The sequence below is a fragment of the Podarcis melisellensis genome (genome assembly GCF_964234715.1).
Source record: "Podarcis melisellensis genome assembly, chromosome: 1".
NCBI classification, from domain to species: Eukaryota; Metazoa; Chordata; class Lepidosauria; order Squamata; family Lacertidae; genus Podarcis; species Podarcis melisellensis.
Window position 1 is genome coordinate 55,954,385 of NC_138528.1, and position 21,542 is coordinate 55,975,926.

At 41.5% G+C, this 21,542-nt stretch overlaps 1 protein-coding gene across 2 annotated transcripts in view; it reads left to right on the forward strand.

The window, feature by feature from the left end:
• The window catches only part of SLC1A2 (solute carrier family 1 member 2), an 85,245-nt gene that overhangs the window by 60,839 nt on the left and 2,864 nt on the right, over positions 1 to 21,542 (forward strand). The window contains exons 5-11 of one of the 2 annotated variants that reach the window (XM_081891712.1): positions 8,372 to 8,534; positions 9,431 to 9,557; positions 11,788 to 12,021; positions 13,664 to 13,858; positions 14,469 to 14,603; positions 17,701 to 17,932; positions 21,481 to 21,530. In XM_081891712.1, the coding sequence (XP_081747838.1) occupies positions 8,372 to 8,534; positions 9,431 to 9,557; positions 11,788 to 12,021; positions 13,664 to 13,858; positions 14,469 to 14,603; positions 17,701 to 17,932; positions 21,481 to 21,495 (1,101 nt within the window). In that variant the 3' untranslated portion in view covers positions 21,496 to 21,530. The remainder of the gene's footprint in view (positions 1 to 8,371; positions 8,535 to 9,430; positions 9,558 to 11,787; positions 12,022 to 13,663; positions 13,859 to 14,468; positions 14,604 to 17,700; positions 17,933 to 21,480; positions 21,531 to 21,542) is intronic. The other variant, XM_081891711.1, reaches the window with a different exon arrangement.

Sequence of the window (21,542 nt, forward strand, 5' to 3'; positions counted from 1 at the left end):
TGCCGAGCTTTTCAATTAAAGATTTTCCGTCAATGAACATGCGCTCTGAACTAATTTGCCTGGTTTTAATTAAAGTCAGTTAAGCTTAATATGATTAGCTTTGATTGGATCCAGACCTGCCCTATCACTAGGCAGAGTGAGGCAGCCAGTTCTGAGCATTGTGGAAGGGCAGCATACTGCTAATGATCTAATTTATTATTATTGTGTTTGTATTGCCAGACTGGAGGTGAAGTGTTTGTGAGGGGTTTTTTCTGCCTTAGGTAACTAAATAACTTCACAGGTCTGGTGTACTTGGAGGGCAGGCAGGCCCAGTTGCTTCCCGGGCAGCAAAATGTCTTGGGCCGTACATATCTGACCAGAGCATGCTTTATATCTTACTCCACACAGACATTTGTTTTTCATATATTTCGGTTAACAGGGCTGAGAATACAGTATATTCTTATTTTTTTATTATTTTTTTAAAAAATAATAATTTCATTTATAAAGAAATAAAGTGATAGGAGAAAAAGAAAAGAAGGGTTTGGAAAATAAAACTGCAGAAAGTACAGTGTAATACAATTAGTATAATCAATTACATTTCCACATATTGGTATATAGATATAAACAATATTATTATCTTACTACATATGTGGTTATTAATAGCCTACTGCATTCTGTATAAACTCATAACAAATGTCAATATGTTCATCCAGACAAAGCCTGTGTCTATAAGCAATCCGTTCATAAGTTGTGAGTGTTGTCAGGTTGTCAATCCATTGATTAAAAGGGATCATATCTTTATTCTTCCAGTTCATCACTATCAGTCTCTTAGCCAGCATTAGGGCACATGGAATCCATTTTTGTTGTCCCATTCTCTGCTTCCATGTAATAGGAATATAATTTAAAAGAATGGTCTCTGAATTTTTTTAACTTTTTCCGTACAATCATATTTATATAGTCCAGCACTTTCTCCCAGAAGTTAGTAATTATAGAACACTGTAAAGACATAAAGAGGCATTATCCTTATTTCATCTCCAGCAAATAACTACTTTAGGGCTGGGGATATATTAAAATTATTCGTACAGAAATATCTGTAAAATCTGATGCATTGAAGGCTGTTTCTATTCTTCAGCACATTGCTTAGAGAATACAATGCCACCGTGGCCACTGTTGCACGGGGGGAAACAATTTGATGTCTGGAAGAAAAGTGCCCAAGCAGTCAAAAGTTCTTGGCACTGAGCAAACCTATGGTGGGTGTATTCACCTACTTAGGGCTGAGGCATGTCACAGGGTGATTGCTGGGGAGGGAAGGAAGTTTTTCCTGCAGTTGCCTATTCTACTCTTACTAAGTAGATAAACATTTCAGGCTGTAGTCATATTTCATCAGAAAAGTATATTAAGATGATTTTTTTAAAGGTGTTATGAATGTTAGCCATGTTGTTCATGCTTTCAGCTCTACGCACATGTATGAGCAGCCTTTTTCCTGAAGCTAAATTATTTGACAGTTACACAGACTTTTTTTTTATGATCCAAGCAAGATCCACTGCCAAACCTTTGCTAAGTATGCCTGAATGGCACCATTTAAAGGATTTTAAGTGCTATGTTATCTGAGGTTGTAGCTCTAGGCTGTACCGTGTGGGTGGGGAGCAAAGGAAGGACAGGACCACATAGGGAGACAGATGCAAACTGCTGCAGAACTAAGCTAGCTGCATTTTCCCTCTCTCTTACCTTGCACCCAAGAGCACCTAAAAGCCCGGTCCTAAACTATGTTTACCAAGAAGTAAAGTTAACAGATTATAGTGGGGCTACCTTCCATGTAAACGTGCTTAGAATTGTAATCAAATCTGAGTAGCTTTAAAGGGCATGTTTATTCGATATACCATCAAAAGAAGAGTCAAATATGTAGAGGCAGTACGTTCCCAAAATTAGAACAGCATGCATTAAACGCTGAAATGAACTCTTCCCTTCCAGCTAATTGTATTTTACTGAAAGTGATAACTGGGCCCCTCGATGGGTAGAAAGCTGAGGAATGGGATAGTGGGCTGAAAGGGGAGCAAGTAGCTAACTTACATTAGCCCCATCAGTCCTTTTATCACCCTCCCGGTGCTTATAATATTGAAAGACATGTTTATTCACGGTATCATCAAAAGGAGAGTCACATGGGTAGACAGTGTGTTCCAAAAAGGAGAACAATGTGTGTTCTGTTGCGCTGGTCTCTCCCTTTCCAGTTAATTGTGCTTGAGACGATGTGGGAATCGCCCCCTTGACTGGTAGAAAGCTGAAAGACTGGCTAAATGGGCTGACTGGGAAGCAAGCTACTAACTTCTTATATTGGCACTCTCACTCCTTTTATAAATCTCAGGGCGATTGTAATGTTAATGTCTTCTGGCAAGCAGCTCCTTTCAATTACTTCACTATTTTTTGGAGCTTTCTTTGTTCGTCGACAGTCACTTCGGTCAAGTATTTGTTAAGGTTAAGATGGATAGCTCAGCTGGTTAAGCACGACACTCTTAGTCTCAAGGTCGTGGGCGTGAGCCCCATGTTGGGCAAAAGACCACAGTCATGGACCTAGCTTAGACATGTTTATTAATGTCAATGGGTCTACTCAGAGTAAAAGCTAGCAGAATACTACTCCCTGCCCACACTGTGTGTCAGCCACGATCTACAGAAGTGGGGAAAGACAGGCTTGGCCTCGGATCCAGGTTCTGTCATGTGGTGGCATTGGTTGTGATTGCTGCAGCAGCCAGGGGCGTTCTGAGGCGGGGGCAGCATGCCCCGGGTGTCATTCCAAAGGGGGGGGGAGACAAAATGCTGACCTCTGGTTGGCAGCACCTCCCAGGGCATGCACCGCTCACCGCACGCCCCCCAGGCGTGCACCACGCCCCCCGGGCAGCTCACCACACCCCTGGGACGTGCACCGTGCCTCCCACGGGTGGTGTGCCATGCCCCCTGGGACGAGCGCCGATCCGGGTACCAGAGCAGGTTGCTCCGCCTCTGGCGGCAGCTGTAGACTGGCACAACTACCTGTTTCCCCAGCTCCACCTCCAGCCTGCATGCTTGGCTGGGCTCTGGATAGGATGGTTGTCACAGCCCCTTCTATTGGGTTGTGTCTGTGGTAAGGGTTAGAGTTGAGCCGTTAGCTTTCATTGGCGTTTACTCGCAGGTCAGCATGTTTGCAGCCCTAAGCAAGTGGCAGCCCAACAAATAATATTTGCATTTTGACCCCTTTTTAACTCCAGAATTTTACTTATTAAAATAAAAGAATCCCTTGCTGTACGTACCATCTTATGAACCTTCTTAAGACAGACATTAGGCCAAATGGCTAAATTTCTTTCTTCTGGGCCTATGAATTTGCCAATCTATACAACCATGTTTCCTGTTTTATCTGATCATGTATACAATTTTACCTGTACATAAGGAAAAGGCTTATTGGATCCTTTCTAGGAAAGATGTTAGATTCAGCTTGGTGGCCAACAGAGGCCCATCATGTGCACTCTTACTGCCAGTCTACACAATAGCTTAGTATTCATAGTGGTGGCTGCAGAATCCTGGAGTACTTTCTAGGGTCCCTCAACAAGAAAAACAACTTCCTTGCCTTATCAGTTCACCTGCAGGGACAGTGATGTACAACAGGCTCAGTATTCTGTATGAACTGAGTGTCACCCTTGAACTCTTCCAAGAATCCTGTGTCAGCACTAAACCCTCCTTGAAGCTCAAAAAGTTGAGAATTGTGGTTTTAGAAAAATCCAAGAATAACAGTACTTGTCTCCTGCAGGTAGACATACCTGTCAACAGTGGCAGCCAGTGAGGTCGTTTGTTAGAGGGGGAAATACTATTGCTGTGGTTGCAAAGCAGTAGAGGGAGAAAGGGAATTTCCACTTTCACCTTTTGGCACCAGGAACTGGAGGTAGGGATTGGTCTGGGCCCTAGACATTTGGTTGCCTGAGGGAACTGGAAATGCACTGGCAAGCTGGGTTACATAATATCCATTATTAAGATATTTTGACATGTGAGACTGAATATTCTACAAGCATCTCTCCCTTTCTGACTGCAGAAATACAATAAAAAAATGAAATAGCTAACCACTTGTTGCCATTTCATGAGGGACAGGTGTTTACTCTGTCTAATGTTAGGGCCAGATGGTGCAATTTCTGAATGGATAATTCCTCAGATTTGAGTTCAGGGTGCTGACATCAGCAGGGGTAACTCCAGTCTTCAACTCTGCACTTGCATATGACTGACAGTGGGACTTCCCACCTCCTCTGGTGCCTAATGGTAAGGCTCTAGCACAACTTTTAATTTTATACACTGGTACCTCTGGTTACGAACTTAATTCGTTCTGGAGGTCCGTTCTTAACCTGAAACCGTTCTTAACCTGAGCTACCATTTTAGCTAATGGGACCTCCTGCTGCCGCCACACCGCCGCTGCATGATTTCTGTTCTCATCCTGAGGTAAAGTTCTGAACCCGAGGTACTACTTCTGGGATAGCGGAGTCTGTAACCCGAGGTGTTTGTAACCCGAGGTACCACTGTACTTTGCAAGAGTTAAACTTTGCACTCGCCATCTGTTGGATCCCACACATTGTGGTAGTAGTAATAGTGATCATAATCATAACCATAATCATAATATACAGCCTTCTATTTCAAGAATAAATGTTTTCCAAATAGGCTTACAGGGAACTCAACAGAAGCCCTTGTCTCAATGATTTTCATCACCTGCCTAGCATAGGTACTGGGTAAACAGTTAAATGGCAATGCACCTCTAGGGGAAGGGCTGTAGCTGAGTGTTAGAACTTTGCCTTCAAAGGGTCCCAGGTTCAAGGGCAGGAATTTACCTTTTCCTCTCTTCCCACATGATTTCTGTTAGCAGTTTTACCTAGCAAGCCACTTTATCAGCTGCTTCAGCTTTTGAAAATTCAACAGGGTGAGTTTGACTCATTCCTAAGGACTTGATGTCTGTGGCCCTTTGCCCCAGGATAATTGGAGAAAAGACTAGTGGGTATGGTTTTGTAATCTTGGCCTTTATTCAAGTCATCTCCCTAAAGTCAAGATAGTAAGAAACTGCGATACTTGAAGGGTGAGCAATGAATGTCAACTTACTACGGTGTTTAATTCTAAACTATGCGTCTCCCGCTTAATTGGCAAACAAAGGGAATAGTTAAGTAATTAGCAGTTAACTACTTGAAAATTAAAGTCCTGCTAGACCTTCCTACAAGACCTTGAAGCTGAACTATTTAGCAGCTCCAGTATAGGAAATATCTTCATCCACAAACAGACAAATCTGCACAGCTTGCAAGAGTTTTCAGAGTGCCTTAATTTGCTTTGAACTAGCACTTTCTTCCATTTCCTGTGACTTTAACAGGTGCAAGTTAATTAGAAATTCAGGAGATACATTTCCCATCCCCAAATACACAGCAAGAGAAATTTGAGGCTGGGCTTTTTTATTCCAGAAAGATCAAAATATCTCCATGTCCTGCTTGTTTGTGGACTTCCTGTAGGCATCTGGTTGGCTGATGTGAGAACACGATATGGGACATGGGACCGAGGACTCTTGTTTTGATCCAGCAGGGCTCTTCGTATGGTACTGAGTCCAATAAGTAATTTAACATTTTGTCTACTTTTGTCCAGAGTATCAAATGGAAGGGACTGGTTGACGAGGAGACGAACTAGAGCGCCCTGTATCTAATACAAATTAATGGAATTTCAAGCTGCGTATCAAAGCCTTAGTGTTGTTAAGAGAAGTTTAAGACAAGGCCCTGTATTGTAGTTACAGGGGAGGAAAGCCTAACTTGTGTTGACTCCCAGACATTTTTGCACATTCTGGGACATTGGTATGCACTTGTAGCCGCTGAATTTTTATTATGGTTCCTGTCAGTATACCAGGAATTAAAACCAGCCTGCACTGGGCATGCATGACTGACTCAGCGCGTACTAGAACAGGTGGAAGTCAGTGTGACCAAAGCTTTTCCCACAGCTGCATACAGTGCCTTAGTGATGAGAATAAATCCTGATATGACAGTCCCTGATAACGACAGGCCTGGTCTCACCAAGGCTGCCAAAACTTCATAATTTTGCTTTGTTTCCAAGAAGGTCTTCCTTCAGTTGCAGGAAATTCTCCTGTTCTCAGAACCTTTGTAATGTTTTAAAGATGACAGAATTCTCAAGATAATAATCAACTCCATGAAAATATGTAGGAATTTTGGCTTGCTTAAGAGCTTCTGCTTTTGCTCGCTGCATTTCAAAGCCACACATTTCCGCAGGGTGCTCAAGCACATTTTTTTAGATTATTAATAAGATGTGAATGTAGTAAAATGGTTAGCGTAATCTGCATTGTTCCCTTAATCATTCATGATGCCGCTATGACTGGCAGCTTAGCAGAAAGAACAAATATAACTGTTGGCTGATTTTGCTAACTTTGCTATCTGACTAAATTGTCTGGTGAATTAACTCTTCCCCTTTTATTGAGCAAACTGCATGGGTGATTTCAACAAGACAAAATCAACTTTGCCCAGACGCTTTAGGAAGTACCTCCTGCAGACTTGAATGCCTTGCATTCCCACTGCATATTAAGAAGGGCACACAGCATTTTTTAATGAATGGTAACCTATTTTTGAATATACACTAGATTTAGAAATTCTGCCTCTGTTCCATTGCCAGCTAGACCTTTCAAGTCATTCTTTGAATGGACTTCGTAGATTATGGCTTGTATAAAATAATGTTGTCTGTTTGCACAAAGACACCTGTTTGCTCAATGAAACTTTCCCTTCCTCTCCTCTCCCTATGTGCCCCCCCCTAAATATGTTCTGGAAGCTTGGGGGGAAACTCTGAACAGATTTTGGGGAGCTCAGAGGGATGACAGGCATGGGAGATACCATCGTACATGTGCGTATCCTTGTGCGAATGGGATTACTTTCTTTGATACAACCCAAACTATTTATCCACTTCTCACAGAAATGATAGATAAAAATATTAGTACATGCAAAGATGAAAATAAACATTGTGGGAGTCTTTGTACCTGCATTTGGATTTGTTCCCATATAATTCCCTCCTGATTTGGGTAGAGTTATTGCTTTATTATAGTGATGTTTCCCCAAGGGTGGTTTTTAGGAAGGATCAGAGATGTCTTGTGTTGTTGTACTTTCTAATGGCAGAGTTGGATTTGTGTCTCAGTCCACAGACCTTAGCACAGAGCAGCCAGGTACATACACAAAACTGGCAATGTCCAGGGCTCCCCAAACCACAAGAGCCCTGAATGACCACCCAGAGAGCAGCAGATGATGGAGGCAGTAGCAGACAGGCCCTGCATCATTCTGGGACCAACATCTCGGCCAACAAGGGCATGCTGGGACTGTCACTCACCACCACCACAGCATCCTTTCCTTCTTTTATTTAACATCCTTTTATAGTTAGGCAGCAGCCAAGCATGTCCATGGTTACAGATGCTCATGTTATTTTTACTTTAAATAGATATTATTCTTTGTCTACAACAAAATGGTGCTGAATCTCGAGTTTATCATCAGGGCAGCCGAAGCACAGTACATTTTCTTTCTGTAGTCATGATGATGCTAATTAAATGAGTTCTTTAAAATGGGAAACGGCACATGTTCAAAGTACTTATTTTTTATTAGGGCTGGCAAACTGCTTTTTGTTTAATTTTTGCTCTAACATAACAAGGATACAAAAGCTCTTGTAAAGCATGGAATGGAGATGGGGGAAGAAGCAAATGGTGTAATTGTGTACTGCAGTAACATAGAGCTATGTAAATGTGTTTGTGCAAGGTTGCTAAATTTACCGTATTTTTCGCCCCATAGGATGCACCGCCCCATAGGACGCACCTAGATTTTTTGGGCGGGAAATAAAGAAAAAAAATTATTTCCCCCCCAGGCCCAAGCTTCCTCAGCCCCCAGAACAGGCTGCTGCCTGCAAGCCTTGCGAGCCCGGCGGCACCTCCCGCCGGGCACGCGAGGCTTGCGGACATCTGCCCAAAGCACAGGGCGTGCTCCGCAGCATGCCCCATGCTTCGGGATGCAGGCTGCCACCCCAAGCCTTGCGCGCCTGGTGGGACCTCCCGCGGGGTGCGCAAGGCTTGCGGATATCTTCCTGAAGCCTGGAGAGCAAGAGGGGTCGGTGTGCACAGACGCCTCTCGCTCTCCAGGCTTCAGCAAAAGCCTGCATTCGCCCCATAAGACGCACACACATTTCCCCTTCATTTTTGGAGGAGGAAAAGTGTGTCCTATAGGGCGAAAAATACGGTACCTAGTTGCACTGGTGATTTGCAAGGGCAGGTGCCAGAAGAAGCTTAGAAGGGGGATTTCAGGCTCAGAGTTTGCACTGCTTATGTAGCAGGCAACTTTACACCTGAATTTGCAGCCCTGTATTTTGATTCTTTCAGATTCAAACGGTCACCAAGAAAGTGCTTGTCCCTCAAGAGATCGATGAACCAGCCAATGCAACAGACTCCATCTTTGACATGTTGAATGAAACAGAAGTGACACCAGAACCTCAGCTAATCATTAAGAAAGGCCTCGAATTTAAGGATGGCATGAATGTCTTAGGTATGGAAACACTTTTAGTGTATGTGTGCTTCACAGTTATTATTGTAGCAATATTGTGCATTGTTTTGAATATATTGCTATCTTGTCATAACCCACCCTGGGACCTTAAGGTAAGAACGCTAACTAAATGATTAAATGTTTTATTTCATTCATATTATATATGCTGTAAAATGCCTTCAGACTTTTTAATTTAAAATATATGTAAAGCAATATTCAAGTCCAATAAATCATATCACATATCCTTTACATATTCATTTTTGCATATCCTCCTCTGTTTATCTGTATGGTGGCAGGAGAATCCAAATCTGTTCAGGAAAATAGAACTGCCAATCATTGAACATTTACACACATATACAGATGAATGGCTATCCATCTACAAGCAGCATATGTTTATATCATTTGGTCATCGTGGCAATCTTTTATATTATGATAGATTTGTTAGGAGATAAAATAAGAACAGTACATGCCTGAGTTTTCCTAGGAACACTGTTCTTCCTAGCATGGGGCAGGACTGATGGGAGTTATAGGCCAAAACACCTGAAGAGACCAAGTCAGGTTAACAGGTTACAGCAAGATATTAATAGCAGTGGGTTGTATCACACTTGTGCAAGGGAAATTTGCCATTATCTTTTCCCCACTCTGTTCCTTGTGCCCCCCCCCAAAGCTTCTCCTGAGAGTAGAGGAACACTTAGGGCCCATCCAGACCGGAGTTTTACTGGGGGTGTATTCTGCAACATGTTCATGACACAAAAATAGCCTGAGCTGACTTGAAGCCTGATTTAGTAAGATTTGCTTGTTTGTTTGTTTATATTTTAATTAATAAGATTGCAGGAGTGTGGGTGCTTCATTTTGACAGAGCCTCAGTAGCGTTTAATATTTTAGCATTCTTTCAACAGGACTCATTGGGTTCTTCATTGCTTTTGGTATTGCAATGGGCAAGATGGGAGAACAAGCCAAGATGATGGTGGATTTCTTCAATATCTTGAACGAGATTGTAATGAAGCTGGTGACCATGATTATGTGGTGAGTCAAAGTCATCATCTGCCAAGACACCCTAAATCCAGTTGTATTCTGGACATCATTTTGTAGCTTTTCTGTACTTTCTGCATGACCTACCTCCCTATATTGGTCTGAAGCTACAGCAATTATTTCGATGGTTTTTGCTTTTCACAATTGTATCCTGCCCTTAGCCCACAAAGCTCAGAATGGCATAAACAGGAGCCCCCACCCCAACAGCTAGGCAGCCGGAGCAGAATGTGTGAGGTTGGACCAAACTCAACCTGGGGAGTTAACGGGATGCTGAGAGATTTGAGCTGAGGTCTTGTCAGTTCAAGTTCAGAAGTGCCACACCACACCTCATTTGGTCAGAAAATCAAATGAGGCTGTTGCTATGTTTTTGCATATTTAATTTACTGCGGATGCTCGTGGCTTTCTTCTATCAGAACACACTGGATTGGCCTCAGAAGAACTTGATCTTCGCACAGCCACTGTCCCTGCATCACTGCTGGGACCGATTCCTAATACGATGCATCAAGAGAAGGCTTACCTTCAACCCATGGCTCTTGTTCATTTGCATAGAAGAGAACATCTAGTCTATGGAGACACATTCCTTTATTTCATATCCAAAGGGACATTCTTTCCTATTATTTATGGCTACTCTCTTAGGAAAAGATCCACCCCCTCCAGCAGCTTTGGTGATTTATGAAACTCTTGTGAACACCATAATGACATAAAACAAAATTGGGCATCTGCTAAGGATGTTTCGTAACCCTTATTTAAGGATTATCCTCAGTGACCATTTCAGGAAGCAGACTGCCTGGCACCTGAGAAAACTGTGCAAAATGGGGATTGTGTGAAGCTAATAGAAGCTTCTGATTGATTTGCTGCTTCTGGGCAATGCTTGGATGGTTCATGAGAAGGTCAGATGGAGAGCAGACATTCCTTTTTCTAAAAAGCCCAGTTCCAGTTTTGCTTCCTAAATCTATCTCTCTATGAAAAAGTAAGTTTCAGATTGCAAAAAAAGAAAGTTAATATAGAGTATAAGAGTGGAAATTCCTTTAAGCCACCTGCTGCTCAGCAAAATTAATAATCATCAACAATAAATAAAGCTCTCTCTGACACAGTAACCCTTGTTGGTGGGTAGGCACCAGAAATTGCTTGGGAGCCTGTATATAGCCCACAGGACATGGGGTAGCCACTCCTGCTTCAAGGCCATTGTTGAAACCTTCACCTCTGTTCCTGTCTGCATGGAATCCCAGCTGGAAGCTTCTCAGTAGCTTGAGTCCTGGGTATGGGCAGGGCCAGTAAGTCTCTTTGTGGGAGGTCTGGCAAGCCACCCATTCACTAAGTGGTGTCATTATGAACTGCTGGAAGGAATGGATCATAGGAAAGAAAACAACCAAACAAAAGGCTTGCTTCTACGATATTATCAGCATGTATTAGGTTTCTCAGCAAGCAAGATTTCGGCTGGTCTGCAAAACATTTTAATGTCTGGGCACAAGCCATGTACTGGCACAAGCAATGAAAAGCTCAGCTGAGTCAGTTAACCATCCTAACTGCCTGGCAAAAGCCACCACTAGACTTTTAGGAATTGTAAGGGAGTGGCTTTCTCTGGTCCATGAAATTATCAGGCCTCTAATAATACAGTACTGCTTCTGTCGTAGCCTCTCTCACAGTGCTTATCTATTAGGGGTGGATAATTTTCCCCCCTTCTATCAAGAGCCCTTGACACACAGAATAAATCAACTACTGCTACCAGCACCCCCTGCACACAAAGGGGAAAATGCATCTGCCCTGTCTCAAAAGGGCTTTAAAATTTGGCAGTTTGTGCTGACGGAAAGCCAGCCTATTTGCACTTTCACCTCTGAAGGCACAGATCAGTTTTCAAACGTGCCAATCCTCAGGCAGAAGAGCTCTGAAGATGCTCCGGTGGCTGAGAGCCACCCCCATCTGCTTCTTCAAAGGTAAAAGTGGATCTGGTCCCCTATCAGTCAGCCACTTTCAAAGCTGTCCTCAAAATTGTGGACTGAATCCAGCCAACAGGATAGTGTCAGTTTCTGCAGCATAGGGCCATGCAGCCCCTGGTCCCATCATTCAATAGTGGGGGTGTTTGGGGCTGAAAGGTTTTCCATCGAAAGGTGGTAATTTCAAGCTGCATGGTATAGCTTTATCAACTGCCTTTATGATGCCATTTCTGTTTTGAGACACAGACTTCTGCAACTGCATTCTTGTTTAATGCCGCGTTTTCTTCTAGGTACTCGCCACTGGGCATTGCCTGCCTCATCTGTGGAAAAATCATTGCAATCAAGGACCTGGAAGTAGTTGCTAGGCAACTTGGAATGTACATGGTAACTGTGATCATAGGCCTTATCATCCATGGAGGGATCTTCTTGCCTTTGCTGTACTTCGTGGTAACAAGGAAAAATCCCTTCTCATTCTTTGTGGGCATCTTTCAGGCATGGATTACTGCGCTAGGCACTGCTTCGAGGTATTTGATATGAAATGCAGAGTTAGCAACACGTTCAGGGCCATTATAAATACTTTGCTAACAAGACTTACTCAGCTGAATGTGTGAATACTTATTGTGTGGATTAGCAATACCTGTGAGCTGATCAATTAACCTAAAAATGAAGAAAAGGTGTAAACTGGATTTCACGTGCCCACAAACTCAAACCTGGTTCATAGCATTAACTGCTGTGATTCCAGCTACTTGGTTCAGATGACATCTGTTCCCTCAGGGATTGCCTGCAGGAATTGGGGGCTGGGTGAAAGTCTTCTCCAGGGCTGGCCTAGACCATAAAATGCTGCATTGGAAGTATCATTTTCAGGGCTTTTTCCCAGTCCTGAACTGAGTTCTGGAACCCCTCAGGTGGTGCCATTGCCACTCTAAGAGAATGAGGGAGGTATTCATGGTGAGTTCTGGCACCTCTTTTTCTAGAAAAATAGCACTGGTCATTTTACTATATAACATCTAAATGCCTTGTTAGTCCATTCACATCATTCGTATGATGAGGGATTAATCTCATATAAGATTACAAAGGTGAATGGCGATCATTCATGACAGAAATCCTTCCATAAGCCCAGCACCCCAGGCCTAGATCACCTGCCCTAAATCCAGTCCTAGACTTGTTTTTAGCACCAATAACTGCTGGGGCTTTTCTAGTTTTCCTCTTCAGAAGTCTGAGATCTCTCACCAATCAGGCAAGGCTTTCCACTTTGACTTTTAGTCATGATCTTCTCTGCTTTTCCAACAGAACCTTCTCAGGTTTCAGACATATGCCCCCCCCCACTATAGCTAACAGGAAGCTGTCATCTCCCTCTCTTCCCAAGGCACTTCTGCCAACTGACCTTTTCTTCGCTGAGTTCTTTAGTCCCTATGACAACCAGGAGTAGTTATGTTATTAGAAATCATATCAGAGTTTTTAAAAATATTGTACAATAGCATGCATTGGGGGAGGGATTTTCTTCTGAACATGGGGGAGTGAGGTTTAATTCTTTCCTCCCCAGCTGCATTCCCAACAAAAAATTGTCCTGCAACTAAAGATTGTCATTCCCAACAAAAATCGTCCTGCAACTTAAAAACTAAAGACCTTATTGGAGCCAAAGTGAGATTTTACTTTGTGGCTCATTGCCATATGCAAGGGGTACAGTTTTTGTTGGAATTGTAACTAAGGAAGTAAGGGTTGCTGTGCTTCAGATGAAATATTCCATCATGCCTGCTATCAATTTTGGGTTGTTTAAATAAATTATCTGCCTTGGTTTCTAATGGCACATGTTGTCACATCTGGTTTTACCCTCATTCAACAACTGTCAAAATATATACATCTACAGGGGCATGCAGAAGCTTTGATCAAAACACTGTGCATAAGCAGTTTTACAACCATAGAATTTACATGCTTACATCAGTTCCAGGACGGAAGAGGCAGACGTTGAACTGTGGACAGACAGAGACCTGATGAATGTGTGTGTAAGATGCCTGGTTGCTCCCCCAGAGTGTCAATAGAGCTATCTGAATCATAGAATCATAGAGTTGGAAGAGACCACAAGGGCCATCGAGTCCCTGTCGAGCAGGAAACGTCCCAGGAAGTCTGAATTTTGCCTATAACCTTTCATTTTGCTTTCTCCTGCAGTGCTGGTACACTGCCTGTTACTTTTCGCTGCCTTGAAGAAAACTTGGGCATTGATAAGCGTGTGACAAGATTTGTCTTGCCTGTCGGGGCCACTATTAACATGGATGGGACTGCCCTATATGAAGCTGTGGCAGCTATCTTCATAGCACAGATGAATGGAATTGCGCTGGATGGTGGACAGATAGTCACTGTCAGGTGGGTTTCTTGCCCTACACTGGAGACGGTGAAAACATGAACATTACAGACCTTGCCTATTGCAAAGCAGTTTAAAGTTGTGAGCCTCCATTGTAATAAACAGTGAAAAGCCTTGGCTGCTTTTGCCAGTTCCCAAGTAGAGCATCACGTATTGCAGCCTACATGGGAATTACACAGTTTTCTACATGAAGTAATTTCTGTGTAGGGATTTGTAAGACATGAAAGCAGACCTTGATTTCTGTCTATAACCTGGTTTCAGAGGCAGTGTTAATGTGTTGTGTAGAGATTTTCATTGTACTTGATTATAAATAATGGAAAATAAATATACTCAAGTTAGCATGAGTTAAATGAATCACATATTGCTTTAATCAAAAATCATTATGGAAAACAAATGATTTATTATTATTTTTTTGCAAAATCAAAAGACTGGTGTGTTAATAAAACTAAACTCAGTCAAAATCTTCTAAATTACAATATTAGAGGCTGCACTGAAATAACAGGGAATGTGTTCCTACAGAAGTTGGAGTGATCAAGCAGTTCCCATATTTGTAAGAGAAACACTAACTAAAAGAAGGCCCAGCTAAACAAGTGGATGTGTTTAATTTCACAGTCTGACAGCTACGCTTGCGAGTGTTGGAGCTGCGAGTATACCCAGTGCAGGATTGGTGACCATGCTTCTCATCCTCACCGCAGTGGGCCTTCCCACACAGGACATCAGCTTACTTGTTGCTGTAGATTGGCTTTTGTAAGTAACATTAAAGAAACATGTCACCTTTCTCCAGACAGTGATGTTGTGGCTTAACTACCCACTCAGGTGTCAACTCCTTCATGATCAATAATGCTTGCTGCAAGAAGCACTCCTGCATGTGCAGCAGCTGACCAATGTTTATGCAAGAAAGCATTTAAAGGGAATGCACACAGATTGTTTCTGATACCCAACTGTAGCGAAATTGGAACGGAGCAGAAATCGGCAAGCATTGTTTGCAGACAGTAGGAGGATGTTAACTTAAAGCATGTGGTTGTTTGCTGTTTCAAGGAAATGTCATTGAAGTAAAAACATTTCACTTGATGGAGATGTCCTGCCTCCTGAATGGACAAAGCCATAATTCAGCTGCAGAGGCAAGGTGTTAGCGAGGGGGTAGGGCTAAGGGCTTACCATTGTGTTTCTGATCATTCTCATGTGGTAAAAAATCCCTGTCCCCTGAAGTAAGCCCTGTGGCGAATTGTGCTGCTGACATTTGCTTCTTTAGAAAAGGTCAGATTGAGCAAGACAATATCATGGCAGCGCAAAGGAAAAGGAGCTCAAACCTTCCATAGTGGAATTAATGCCATAGAGGAATTGATGGGAGTATCTGGGCTTTTCACAGCACAGTCCTAGGCATCTCCTGAGAAATAATTGAGAGATTTCACACTGATTCACACAATCTTCCCTAGGCCTTCTTTCAAATTAGTTTCACTTTACCATGCGTTTGTGTGTGTTAAGAGTGCACTGTACAAAATACTCAATAAAATACTGTTTGAAATAATTGCAGCTTTATAGTATGGTCATGTAATATACAGACCTTCCTCTCTTCTTTTTCTTGTAAAGGCTATTTCACCCTAAAAATAATTCTTCTGAGACAGGTCTTCTGTGCACTGGTTTTAAACGTGCAGTGGCCCATGATTAGTCTACTTAGATCAGGGTGCCCAAACTTTTTTCAAAGAGGACCAGATTTGATGTGAAGGCCGACCAAGTGTGAGGGCCGACCAAAGTTGTTGAGCTTTTTTGTGAAATGAAATTGAATTTTTTTGTGAAATGAAATTGAATTGAAATTGAAATTACAATTTTACCCCAAAGTTCTTAAGCTTTTTTGAGGATTGAAGTTTACCCCAAAGTTGTTGAGCTTTTTCTTGGATTTTACCCCAGAGCATTTACTGCTATGGAGGCTGGATTAAATTGACTGGCAGGCTGGATTAGGCCACCGAAACAGAAAAAAGAGAGAAGAAATAGTAAGAACATGTCCCCAGTAAGAGTATTGCTGTTATGCATGTTATGTCTAGATTGCAGGTAGTCTGGATTCCAGTAGATCTTCCCATTGGTGCTGGTGGGGCAGCTTGAAATACTTTCCCAAAGGACTATTGTATCTAGCAATTATATCAGTGCACCTTGTCAGTCTGTTACTGTTACTGAATAAAGCAGAAACATATTTTATTGTTGAGAAGCACCCAAGCAAACTTCTTACAAGTCCTGAGGTATAAAATATGTCTGGGGTTTTTAAAGTACTTTTGGTATGAGCTAAATAGACTGACATGAATGAAATCTGGGAAGAAGGGAAAAAACATGAAAAAAAACATACAAGGGTAGTCATTCTTCATTATGAAAACTGAAATATTAAGAAACCAGGTCATTCACTTAAAATTTATCAGGAGTAAACCTTTTCCAATTTGTTATACTGTGTCAATCTTGATTCAAAATTGCTGTAATACTGGGCTGCAAACTCCATCTTTAAAACTGTATAAAATATGCTGGATTTTATTTTATTTCTTTTGCTCTGTTTAGTGTAGGGAAGATATATACAGTCTTCACAAGGAAATCTTTTTTTAAGTGTTCTGATCTCCTGCTGTTCCTCCACTCCAAAGTGAACAAAAATGGCATTTTAAAGAACAGTGTTATTTGTCCACAGCTGGAATTAATCCAGAGTCATTAGTGGTAGCCAAGAACTGCAAGTTTCCAAAGGGGAAATTGACAAGCTTAGCAAATGTCACGGAAAGGTCTCCAGCACAGAGATGCTATGCCCAAAGAAATGGAGAATTAGAAAGGGCCTTCTTGTGTAAATGGTTCATGTTCAGCTTCTAAAATACTTGCTGAAATGTAGAGCTACCACTGCAAATTTAGCGTGAACACCTGATTTTTCTTCCCTTTTAGCGTTCTGTGAAACCAAGCCAAAAAAACCATGATTTATGTCTGAAAAACGCCTGGGGGAATCACATTTTAATTTTTAGTACTTAGGCCTGGTGCTAAATAATAAATTGAGAAACAATGAGGGCCTATGTAAATGAAATGGACATACCATGAAGGTTGTCTGAAATTACTTTCTATGGTAGCTTTCTCCACATAGGAATGTTTCAGTATGCAGTGCAGCACCTCACAGGAGGATGTTTCTCCATCTCACTGCAAACTTACAAAATGATTGTTGTGGATTGAAGAAAACCACCTGATTGGCACAATGACTGGCTGCCATGATACACAGATACAGTCGCCATGGGATGCAGTTGAATTAAAGGTTCTCTGACCCCTATTAAAACTGAGCTGGTAGTAAGTGAACCACCACACCTACAGATGCCAGGCTTGTTTGGGGCAAGTGTTTCACAATGTATACTTCATATCCACACATCATGATAAGGATTGGGTGCTGCAAGTGGATTGTTTCATGCAATCTAACTGAAATTTATAACTGACCTGCTGCTGAACGCTATTTTGGCACCTGTTTATAGAAGGTTCGGCATTGGTCATCTACCTGTTTTTTTTTCAGTAGGACAAAATCTACAGTCATGTCACTATTTGATTACATAGATGAACCTTTAAAAGAAAAAGAGTTGCCACATTTTTTTCACTTTATCATTGGATTTCTCTCTACAAAATGAGCATGTGCAGCTTCTCAAAAATCCCAAGAGACAGTGGGAACTACCCAGTTTTTCCTTTGCAGCATCAGGGTGATGCAAATTACGAGATCTCTTGACTATAATTCTTTTTCAAATGTTCAAAAGAACATAAAGCTAGTAAAGGTTAAAGGAACCACTTTAGGTGTAAGATATGACACTCAGGTCTACTTTAACCTCCTGCTGGTGCTTTGCTATTGCAGAGATCGAATGAGAACCTCTGTCAATGTTGTGGGAGATTCCTTTGGAGCTGGCATTGTCTATCACCTCTCCAAGGCAGAGTTGGAAAACATTGATGCCCATCACAAAGGACACGAAGATATTGAAATGACCAAGACACAGTCCATTTATGATGACATGAAAAACCACAGGGAAAACAACTCAAACCAGTGTGTTTATACAGCCCACAACTCTGTCATAATAGATGAGTGCAAGGTACCTTTCACATTTATGGATATTGAGACTTGCATCTAGTCAATCATACCTCATCTTCCTTTGTTTTTTAACCTGCATGTATTTTTTAAAAAAATGTATCACTAATAATGGGACAATGCTGCATGCTATGTTGATCAGTTTAAAGACATGGGTACATATATTGTTTGCTTTCTTTGAGTATTTAAATTGCTAATGCATGCCATGTTTACAAATAACATTGTGTTCTACAGGGTGTTTTGGAAGGCAGTGCAATGCAATGGGGGAATATTGTCCAGTTAAGCATTCTTATATCTTCCCATTACAAGAAAGGTTGTAAATCCAGTTAATAAGGCCTATAGATAAATAGGAGAATTGATGTGGCAATGAAAACGGTTAAAACTGCCTAAAAACAAACAAACAAAAAAATCTCCACCATTTTCTCCTCCAGATCAGAGCAATTCTGTTGCCTTTGTGTGTTTGGAGAATCCATGATGGACCAGCTACCACATTTAAAGCCCTGTTGCGTAGCTATAGCCTGAGCAGGAGGCTTTTCCTCTCTGTTGGCATCTTCTGTTTCTTTCCCTCCCCTCTCATGGACCGCAGGTGGGGAAGGGGGTCAACAACACCAATTCCAGGGGTGACATAGTTTGGGGGCTTTTGGGGGAGTGTGTCAGGGGAACGAGGGGACTTGAAATCCTGTAGGTCCATGACCTCCCCCAACATGCCTCTTGAACTCCATGATTCAGACCACACCACTGGTGGAACACCACTGACAGGCCATACCAGAGGATCTCCAGCATCGTAAGTGTCATTCTGCTGGAGGCCTTCTCTTTCCACTGGTGGAAAGGCACTTCCTCCATTTCTTCTCATCCCTCGGCCAACCAAATGTGATTTTGGCCTTTTAAATGATATTTAAAAGTGACAGTTCAGAGTGCAAGATAGTTAACTGTTTGGAAATAGAAGTTCAGTCAAATCCAGAGATTTTTCTTGTGCATCCCACAGGGAGGGGCAGAAGCAACACAAAAGTCATTTGTTTCAGTGGGTTATGTTCCAGGAGCCTGCCATTTTCCCGAGTAGAAAAAGGCAGAAATTGGAAGCACACTTCCTTGCTTCTTTTGAAATCAACGGCAGATACTTCCAAGTGAACGTAATTAAGATCAGGCTGTAAGGAACCTGGAGGAGAAAATATGAAGCTGTTTCTATTTATATACAGTTAGGGGAAGCAAAGATAAGCACAAGAAAGAAGCACATTCTCATGCTTCCCCTGACACCCAAATAAATGCAAAGCCTGTCCTTTTGTGGATCGAGGCTTTCCATGACACACTGTAGAGACACATGCACTGTACCTCGTCCTCAGCAACTGAGAGCTCTTGTGCTCGCCATAATATTTATGCTTTATTTTCATTTTCATTGTGGGCCATTCCAATGCCATTTTTGTGATTTCTGTCTATTGCTGTTTGTAAATTACTCGGTTTAAGAAGAGATTATAACAAGAATTGTCCTGACCAAGAGTTACCATGAACTTGAGGAAACTCCATGGCTGAATGAGAAACTAATTTGGATGCTTTGCATCTTGCTTCCAAACTCATCCTTGTGGACGCATCACTGTTGTTCAGCATGATGTCTGAATGCAGCCATTGACGAGACTGGGCTTGGCTGGAGAATTGAACTGAACAAACGTTTTTCTTTAGGTAGATCTACAGTTTTCCCTAATGTGCTGTCATTAAAGGATTTCCATAGCCATTTCAGATTTTGATTAATGTTTCAGCTGGATAGTCATCAAGCTCACTTACTTGCTACTGATATTTCTAAGTCCCAGTAGGGAGAACAGGGGAGAGAAACCATTGATGGCTGCGTACAACATCAGGTTTCTAAAATCACACAAGTAATTTAAAAATAACAAAGCTTTGCTGTAACTAAAAACAATCTGACAGAAAGGCTTTATAAATATGCCAGTTCTAAAGAAAGGCACCATTGCTCTGACATTATGCCTAGGACCTGAGTTTATTTCTCTGAAGTAGGCATCTGCTGTTTTAAACATTTCTCAGATCACATAGTTATGTATAATAATAAAGTGTAGAAGAATCCCATGGTTAAAAAATTGAGCCCCTTTGAGTTAAGCACATAGTTCAGTCATGCTCATTTAAATACTGCATATTGAAAATCTGGACAGAAAAGTTGTTGAGCCTATTCAAAATTATTATTTTAAGTTTTGACCAAACTTTTTGAGTCTTTTTGCATGCAAAGTCTCAACAAACATCGCCGAAAATGACAATGTCAACAGGGGTTGCCATATGTCCGGATTTCCCCAGACATTTCAGCAATTCCTGCCCAGACTCAGTTTCCAACTGCTGATTGCCAGCTATGTACAGGAAATTCCAGATGCGTGCAACCCTATTACATTTATCTCGATTATTCTTGATAAGTTTAAAAAATTACAAGCAGCGCAGAAAAGTATGTGAATGAAATTGTAGAAAATGTCCTGCAAGAGAAAAGTTTGCTGCAACTCTGGTCAGTGGTTGTTGTTGTTGTTTCTTTGTCTCAAGTATTAATATAATGACATGTCATTTCTACTTAATATTCTAAACATCTTCCTAGTTTGATTGCTTTGCACAGCTAATATATGCTTTATTAGCAAGCTATGTCGATTGTTGTTGCATGGGCTGTTTTTCTGTATTATTTTTTTAAAAAATCACAATTCACATTACTTCCTTTGCAAACTAACCTATAATTTCAGTTCCAAATATGTGGTGTATTCTGTTCTTTATAATGCATGTGTTTCCCTTTTAATTATCTAAGAAAGAGGCTGGCTTTGTTTCAAACATGGGTACATTGTCATGATTTCATGTCCCAATGCTCCCATGCGTCCAGTTTGTCCATCATGTGGAATATCAGTCCTGTCTTTAAGTTTTCATGCGAAGCTGAGGACAGTAACATGAAAGGTAAGCTAGGAAATAATGGGGTTCTGTTTAGAATTAGATGAAAGACTCCCTTACTATGTAAAGGTCCAGTTCATTTCTGCCCAGTCAAACAAGCACATTGGCCATTTTGGCTTATCTAGCCATGCATAGCACATCTCCACTGGGGAAAAAAGATGGCGCTTGGCTGGCTGTGGGGTTGTTGTTTTTTTCCTTTAGAAAAAATATTGACTGCTGAGATGTTGCTTACAAGCCAGTATTTCCCATGGAATGATTTAACATTCTTGGTCTTCCACAATTGTTATCAAGTTAACATTGAAGTGTGAACCTTTAGCTGAGACTCTGATACGGCTGTTTGTGGTTTTGTATGTAAAATGCAGCCTAGTTAAGTATGGTTTGACTCAGTTGTAACTGCACCTTCAACATTACACGATCGGACACAGTAGTGAACAGTGATGTTTCCCAGCAGGTCCTTGTGGAGGATCAATTCTGCCGTTTACTATTTAGCTTTTTGTAACATATGTGCATATGTATGTGTGTATGATTCACATATGTATGTGTATCTCTGTGCACATCAGGCCTATAGACCTGATTTCTCAACATTCTGCTTTGTGGACAGAGCACTATTGTAATTTTGAGTTCTTCCTGCAGATTGAGAAACATTGAAAGGGCAGAACTGATTCAGTACAAAATAAAAACACGTATGTATATTT